The 8694-nt window shown below is 40.5% G+C and overlaps 1 protein-coding gene across 3 annotated transcripts in view; it reads right to left on the bottom strand.

Annotated features, from left to right (window-relative positions):
* Nucleotides 1–8694, bottom strand: part of LOC107086010 (pleckstrin homology domain-containing family A member 5-like) — a 190532-nt gene that overhangs the window by 49884 nt on the left and 131954 nt on the right. For all 3 annotated transcript variants that reach the window (XM_015376728.1, XM_015376727.1, XM_015376726.1), the window contains exons 8-10: nucleotides 6048–6148; nucleotides 4861–4976; nucleotides 1681–2187 (exon numbers count right to left, since the gene is read on the bottom strand). In XM_015376728.1, the coding sequence (XP_015232214.1) occupies nucleotides 1681–2187; nucleotides 4861–4976; nucleotides 6048–6148 (724 nt within the window). The remainder of the gene's footprint in view (nucleotides 1–1680; nucleotides 2188–4860; nucleotides 4977–6047; nucleotides 6149–8694) is intronic.

Raw genomic sequence — 8694 nt, 5'->3', positions numbered from 1 at the left:
GCCCCGTCCCAAAATTACTTCTATGGAAGGTTTCCAGATGGATATGCGGAGCAAATCCATCTAGCGGAGTCAGGTTACGAAAGCGGGACAAGACCTGTGGATTTTGCACTCCTTACTATCAGGACCCAGGCTTGGCTCCGTTACTGCCTGACAGTAAATTATCAAACATGTCTTCACCACTTTGCAACTCCTGCTCTGCAAGGATTTCGAGAGGAGGAAAGAAGACCCTCGGGGTCCAACACAACAAACCTTATAACACACCTGAAAAATCATCATCGTGGCGAAGCGACATGGAAAGAATATGAAGCAGCCGCGGCAGCAGCCGGAGGTGCTAAGGCTAAAACGACAACAACAACACGGACCGCAGATGTATCCATTCAGAAGGCATTTGAAAACTGCAAAAACTTTCCAAGAGACAGCGAAAAAGCTAAAGCTATTAATGAGAAAGTGATGGAATTTATAGTGCTCGACAACCAGCCCTTTTCTGTCGTTGAGAACCCGGGTTTTCGTAACTTAATAGCACTTTTGGAGCCGCGTTACACCATCCCAAGCCGTCGCTTCTTCTCTGACGTCACCCTGCCTACCCTCAATGATGCCGTCGCCACATATTTGAGGATGCACTTTTATTTACTTTATTTAATTTGTTGAACTAAGGCTGACATGCATATGTGTGTCTGAACATTTTTAAGAAGTTGGCATTTTTTCTTTCACCTTAGCTGTAGTTTGAGGGTACACTTTATTTTTTGATAAACTTTTTGTAACTCAGACTTATGGACATGGAGGGAAATAATAAACTTTTGCGAGATCCCGCAATACTTTTGCGAGATCCCGCAACACTTTTGCAGAATATCGCAGTAGTTTTGCGAGATCTTGCAAAAGTATTGCGAGATCTCGCAAAAGTATTGCAGGATCTCGCAAAAGTTTATTTTTTGCGAGATCCCGCAATACTTTTGCAGGATCTCGCAACAGTTTTGCGAGATCTTGCAAAAGTATTGCGAGATCTTGCAAAAGTATTGCGGGATCTCGCAAAAGTATTGCGGGATCTCACAAAAGTATTGCAAGATCCTGCAAAAGTATTGCGGGATCTCACAAAAGGTAATTTTTTTGCGAGATCTCGCAATACTTTTGCAAGATCTCGCAAAACTATTGCGGGATCTCGCAAAAGTTATTTTTTCCCCCTCCATGTCGCTTTAGGGGCTCCGTACAGACTGACTATGTAAATGCATCTAATTTAATATTTGGTATAAATATTTGACTTCACAAATACCTATGCAGGCATGGATCTGTTCAGTTGAGATGCTCTTTGTATTGTGAATTGATTTGTTTCTTATGTTATGTAAAGCGAATTAAGACTTTTTGTGTGATAGCATAAAAAAAATAAACATTTGAAGAACCAAAACCTTTTGTTTGCTGTTATAGATAAGCCAGAGCTACTAAATAATTGTTTTTCATAACTGCATCCAGCATAAGCAGCTGATTAAGCAAAAACTATATTCAATATGAACTTATCGGTATCGACCATGAAAAGCAGAAAATTATCGGTTGAAATTTTTATTATCGTACATCACTAGATAGATGTATAGACTATAATGTTTTCATCATTCACCCAATAGTGCCTCTTGTTTCACAGAGTAGCACAATTCAACACACCGAAGTTTCAGCTAGAATAAACAAACGTACCTCCTGGCATCGTCATCCTGACCTCGCCCTCTCTGCGTTCGAACCCACTGCTCCAGCTGCTGCATGGAGCTGGTTCTGCTCAGGTTGCGTTCAGGCTCGCTGATGGGACTCTGCTGGACAGGGACCCCCGTCCCATTAGCTTTACACGGCTCTCCTGATCCATTCACTTGGGGACTATGCAGCGTCCTCTCCGCCTCATTGGGAGTCGGGGGCGAGGTCACATTAGCTTTAACGGTCTCTGCCTGCGCGGGCTGTAGCTTAATACTGTTGATCTTTGTGAGGGGACGTTCACGCTCTGCCCCGTCCTTCTGGAAGCCGTAGCGCTCGGCGTCACGCTGTTTTCTTTGCTCTCCCTCAGCACCGGGGGTCACTGCGTTGCTTCGGTCACGGTCCACTTGAAGGTTACGTTCGTTGTTTTGGATTTCAGGCTGTGTGAGCGCTGGCTTGTGGTTTGCGACTTGACTGATTTCTCTTGGTCCGCTATCTTCCACTTTTAGCTTTTCCAACCTAAAAAAAGACATGAAGGAAGCAGTTAAATAATAAATGAAAAAATCCTTTCAACCTTTTGACCTGAAAGCAATAAAGCAACACACATCCAGTGATGGAAAGACAAATTTAGAAGAGTAGGATGTCAGCAATTGATTTTGACAAAACATACAGAAGGTTTGCTTTAATTATTTTAACAGATTCAACTTTTAAACTATAATTTTTTAGAGTGCACAATGTTTCCTCCAGCTGCCAGAGCGCCAGGATCAGATATCTCCAATAAAACCGTGTCTTCCGACACCCAGGCCTCTAATCCGCTTCTACCTGCCATCCTCCTCCCTCTAGAAAGACGTTTACTTTTCTATGCTCCCTAGAGATGCATTCAGAGGTAATAGGCTCCACACACTGCTTAGCCTGAGAGCTAGCCGAGGTCAGAACTTCAAAGCTTCACAGGTTTCTTGAGTGACACGGCTCAGTAGGTTACCAGCAACAGAGCTGAAGAAAAGACACTCTTTCAGAGTTTCCACTCAGACATTTTTAAATAGTAACACTAGTCACATAATGTCTTCTCCAGCTTCCTGTGACTCAGTTAACTACACAGAAAAAAAAAAATAGCTGGACCTTATGTGTCTGTGTTTATTCTAGTTGTGCTGTATAAACCGTAGAACATAAAACAGCGGTTAGTCCATGTTTCGACATATTCTTCACTTGGGAGTTTCATGTTTTGTCTCAAAACCTAAAGCGTTCAGAGAAAGAAAGAAAAAAAAAGGTAAATGAGAAAAGGGTCAGTAGTTGTTTTTAGTTAACAGAAGCTACTTTCTCTACAGATCCAATTAAATTAATTTGGGTATTGCTATAGATTCACAATTACGTTGAGGTTTGGACTTTGACTAGGCCATTTATATACATTCATCTGCTTTGATCTAAAATATTACATTATTGCTCTGCTGGAAGGTGAACTTTGACCCCAGTCACAAGTCTTCACGGGTTTCCTTCTGCGACTGGCCCCCATCGACTCCCTCCAGCTCCACTGTCCCTGCTGAGGAATTTCACCTCAATGTTTTACCCAGGGGAAGCTGTATTCATTATTAATAATCATCATTATGATCATTAATGTCAAATAGGGCAACTCTGATGATATTCTGCCTGATTTTCTTCCACATGTTTGCTGCTCTCTCTAAATCAGCGATCCCCAACCACCGCTGAGTCTGAGTCTGAGTGATGTTTTATTTTGAAAAATATAAAAAATTGCGGTATTCTCTCCCAATTACATCAGTCGGTGCATCTGTGCCTCTTGACACAGGTTAAGACTCATCCTATCTATAACATCCCATCTTTGTGAAGCAGGATTTTCTGCGGTTACAGCGACCAAAACTAAGCTACGGAGCAGACTGGACATCAGGAGCACACTTCGTCTGTCATTTTCTCCGATTACGCCTAGATGGGACCGGCTTGTTGTTTTATTTTTATGCTGTTTGTATTTGATTTTATGCCAGTCGTATCATTTTATCCGATGTATTCCAGCATCCAGCTGCCATGCACGTGGGCATTGTCAGTTTCACTATAGCTCTGGTGAATTTCAATGGTGAAGTACTCTGGAAATCTTCAATTGTTCAATTGTTGTTGATTGCAGATGTGTCCAGTTACGGAAGAGGATTAGGGCCACTGAAAAAAAAAAGTTGACTGATTTTTTAAATTTTATTTCAGTTTAGTATGGGAAAAAAGTCAGAATTCTGACTTTAATCTCAGAATTCTGACTTTTTTCTCAGAATACTGACTTTGTTATTGTCAGAATTTAGTCAGAATTCTGAGATTAAAGTCAGAATTCTGACTTTTTTCCCATACTATACTGAAATAAAATAATAAAAAAAAACTGTCAACTTTTTTTTTTCTCAGTGGCCCTAATCCTCTTCCGTAGTCTATTAGTTCCCATTGATTTAGCTTGTAAAGCGGGGCGAATGGCGCTAGGCTTACCGCATCGTGACGTCACTGCCGGAAGATGGCAGGAGGGAGGGGTTACTATATTTGGGCAAAAATGGCCGCTCCTGATTGCGTCGAAAAATATTGTTTTTCTTTTTTTTTTTTATAATTAATGCTAAATTCATAAAATCACCACAAATGCAGATAATGATCCATTTGTTATTCCATACTGACCAGACTTTTCCTTTAAGGGATTTTTTTTAGGCGTATCTGAGTAATAGGGAGGGTATAGATACTGTTGAAAGCGCTCTCTATCTGGCCAACCAACTAAAACTGTAAAGAAGCATCATTCAGATTAATATAAACAGAAGTTTTTCAGAAAATAAAAAAAAACGGTTCAAGCAAGTCAAAGAATGACCGACCAACCTCTCATCCCCTCAACCTTCTGCAACATCCATCAACAACCCAAAACCAGCATGCCCACATGCGGTTTGTGCTTTTGTTGTTTGTAGCATACTACAACAACAAATCCAACATGAGAGCAGCAGCTTCTAGAATCATCAAAAGGCGGTATTGAGCTGCTGCCAAAGATCTTCATTTTGATTTAACGAGGGGTTTATTAGTACTCTCTTCCAGCACAACAATCAGGGTGGAGAAACAAATGAAAGACAGAGAAGTCCTGAGTAAATATCTACTAAAACATCCCCTTAAACATCCGCTTCTTTTTCTGTTCCAAACTGCAGCAAAGTGCTGCTTAATAAGGCTCCTCCAAACCTTTTGGATGGCTCTGAATGCACGTTTGCGGCGTCCGTCATCACTTTCATCCACGACTCCATCTCTTTTCCGGTGTCAGTGCAAAAGTAGTACGTCCGCATGTTGGGATGTGTTGCCTGAGAGGATGAAGGATAGAGCTATTACCTGAAACAGAAAGATAAAAAAAATATTATAACAGTGACCATAGCTGTTATGCATGGTTTTCTTAAATAAGTAATATATTGAGGAAAGATATACGTGAAACTCCACTGGCTGTGACCATCTGTGCCATGCAGATAAATCAAATGCTTAAGTCACTAAAGTTTCACGCATACCGACGGATTAAGGCGGTAAATCTGCTTGCACTCACCATGCAGTTCATTGTGTAGAAAACATCCCGTTCTTCTGTTCCCTCGCAGCGAACAAACCAAGATATTGTGAGAATCCAAAACAGAGACACAGAGTATTTACTCAACAACCTCAATATCCTTTTTTCAAGAGTTTGTTGTTTCAGAAACAAAACAAAAAAAACACTATTGTTTGACTAATTCACCCCAAATATGCATAAAAAATGACAAAGTCGACAAAAAGCATTTAAATTTCTGACCAGAACAGACAGAGATCTAAGAATAAGAATGTAATCAACCAATCATGGAGGAGGTTGTGCCCTGTGCGCTATGGTTTTCCTGTTTTCTTAAAGTATCTCTGTTTTAGAGAGTAGAAGTTGGACGAGAAGAACTCTCTGTGGTTAGAGACCTTCGACTGACTCCTGAACGTCTGTGTTCAGCTGTTTTTGGACAGAGAAGCTTTGTTGTCTCGGAAGGTTTTATGAGGAACGGACCAATACTACATGCATCCCTAAAACTTAAAAAAACATCCTTAGGAAAACAACTTTTTGTTGTTTTTTTTATGATGGGGCTGCAGCCATTCAAGGACTGAGGAAACATTTTAAAACATATTTAACATAAAAAAACAATCCATATTTCTCCTTTAATCAGATAAAAAATAATGGTAAAGAAAGTTTTCCTGTCTCAAAGATTAAATGCTGAACGTAACATTTTCTAAAAATATATCAGTGATGAATGCAGTTCTTTTAGAAAACTAGCACACTTAGCTTCTTTAACACCTTTATTTTTTTATTTACCTATAGTAAATAAACTATGAAACACAAAGTTTAATTCTGAAAGTAAAGAAAAACAAAGACAAACCTTAAAAGCAAACTTTCTATTAATGTGATCATCTACAGACAGCAGGGATATCTGGAAGCTGGGCAGGAGGATGCTGCCAAGAATTCCCTCTTCCTTCTCATCTGGAGAGAAAAAACAAACAAAAAAACACAAGGTCAGAGGTCGTTTCCATAGCAGCTCGCTTTTCAGTTTAGTACCTTGTTCTTAACATTTTCATATACAGCTAAAAACTAATTTACTGTTAAAGATAACGCTTTTCAATTATTTCACTTTTCAATTCCCCCTTCAGCAAAAAGCCAACTCTTAAATTAGGAGCAGTTACATACAGGAAAAAAACGAGAATAATTGCTATTAACAAAATAAGAGTGAGACTATCATTAAATAAACTTCTGGTGTACGTTTTCTTACAATCTTTTTACCGAGAGAACACAATTTACACTCCAAACGTCACAAGTTTGGAGCATGTTAGGTCCTTTAGGGCCCTGGAGCAGCAAAACCGCACACGCTGCTGCATTTTTGATGCTTGTACAAGTTTAGTTCTGACATGCGGCTGAAGCATCTTTGCTGCTCTAGCTGCGCGGAGGAAAGTGGGTCTGATGCACATTGGGTGGAGCTACCCTATCCTTTCATTGCCTGGAACAATGGCGGATGAAATCGAGATTCGCTTGGCTTAATTTAATGAATAATGCTACGTTCAGATCGCAAGCACCGGAAGCAGCAAAAAAGCTTCTGCTGCTTCATTTTTGACGCTTGTCCACATTAAGGTCAGACGTCCTGTAAAGTGTGTCCAGATGCGTCTAATGCTTCAGCTGCTCCTGTGTTCGACGGCAGAGAGTGGCTTTGCTATATTTGCTGTGATCAGCGGGTAAAAAGTAGTTTTAATATGTTTTTAAGTGAGAAAGTCCATCTGAGTTCATCAAGATTCGGATCCTGCCTTCAAATATTATTTTGCCGTCAGACCCGCTCAGACCCCACATACCGGCGGTCTGAGCGGCTCTGACGTCGGTGCTCTGTCCCTGGAAATCATCACAGCCTCTGGCCCAGTCGCCACTTCGCGGTTTTCCGCTAGAAGGCGTTTTTCTCGTACATAATCTAAACAGCAGGCACCAGAATAATAAAATGGAACACATTTTCGTTAATTTAGGTGTTAATAAACTGTTTCAGAGGTGCGATCTGCATCAGCAGTGCTGTGTCTGTCTCGCTGCCAGCTCCCAGATCAGCTTCTCTGATTGGTTGATGTGGCGTGTCGAGCAGCAAAAGTTATATTTTTCCAACTCCAGCAGCTCTAGCAGGACCTTTTGCTTCGCATTGATGCGCGTCAACCTTTGACTTTGCATGTAAACTAGATGCTTCTGCTGCTTCTGCAGCATTTGGTCTGAACATAGCATTAGGATTTAGGTGTTAGAACTGAGATAGCCCTGGTTGATTATTTTACACCCTAAATTTTTGGTTAATCTGATTGATAATTTTGGAAAACTGTCTAGTATCAACTCAGTAATCACTCGGTTAAACCAGATTTGAACTGATTTAAAATCAGTTAAATCAAATAACTTATAAAGTCAGGCAATACAAGTTTCCCTGTCCCATTAGAAGATGAATAGGACAGTAAGATAGAAGAGCGTCCTCTAGGTTCTGATCTATAAATCTATATTTGTCTTGTGCTAGATCCACGTGAGAAACTGGCTTCCTAAACAGCCGATCTTAGTCTCATCTGACCAACATCCGAATTTCCAGAGAGAGAAAAGGTTTTTTCCTGGGCTGCCTCCCAAAGAACTGGTTGGGAAGGATGGCAAATGGTTGTAATGGAGACTTGGTGACTCCTTTTTCTAACCACAAGCCTTGGAGTCTGACTTTTCTCCCTAACCAACCCCTCCACTGTACATGGTGGCAAGAGAAACCTAGATAGGCAGTGAAAAAACTAATGGAGGTCTGTGCCAAATCACGTTTATACGGCAGGCTAATGTAGTAGATAATCATTGATTGTCTAATACTGAGCCCTAAAACTCTTAATAAAAGTCTAAAGTAAAGACAGGATATTTTAAAAGGCAAATCTGTGTCACATTACAGGCTGTGCTTCTGGTCATAATGAGATTTTAAATCCAGCAGTTATGCCAACCGCAGTGTCCCTGTCTGCAGGTCAACAGCTTTACAGACTTATCATTGAATCCAGCATCCGCCCTCCGACATGTTGGTTCAATGTTACGTATCAAGACTCCTCCTCAGATGCTTTTTAAAAGAAAAAAAGAAACAAAACATAGTGTTCACATAACCGCAGAGGTATGTGCAGAACAAGGGCAGTCTTGTGGGATTCCTGGGTAAACAATAATAATCTGAGCTGATAAGAGCAGAAGCAGCAAAGTTAAGGACCTCACTGCCTACTTTCTGCTGATTGATCCGTTTTCTCAACATTTCTATCTGGATAAAGTCTTTAGTCTCCTTCTGTTGGTGGCTTTTGAGAGGCAGTGGGCGGAAAGATGGTGGCAGGAATTACATTTCCTAGAAATGTCAGACTGGACGTAATCTTGATCAGACACATATTTGATGAAAGGTCACATTGAGGCCATTTAAAATGAAAACGAAAATAAAAAAAAACAAATAAATACATCCGACCCAGCTCCCTATACAAACCCAAACGTGACTAAATAAAAACTTCTGCTTGTGAAAAAAA

The sequence above is a fragment of the Cyprinodon variegatus genome, unplaced genomic scaffold, assembly GCF_000732505.1.
Source record: "Cyprinodon variegatus isolate N-32 unplaced genomic scaffold, C_variegatus-1.0 Scaffold140, whole genome shotgun sequence".
Lineage (NCBI taxonomy): Eukaryota > Metazoa > Chordata > Actinopteri > Cyprinodontiformes > Cyprinodontidae > Cyprinodon > Cyprinodon variegatus.
The sequence above is the reverse complement of the archived record's forward strand: the minus strand, read 5'-3'. Positions and strand labels throughout refer to the sequence as shown.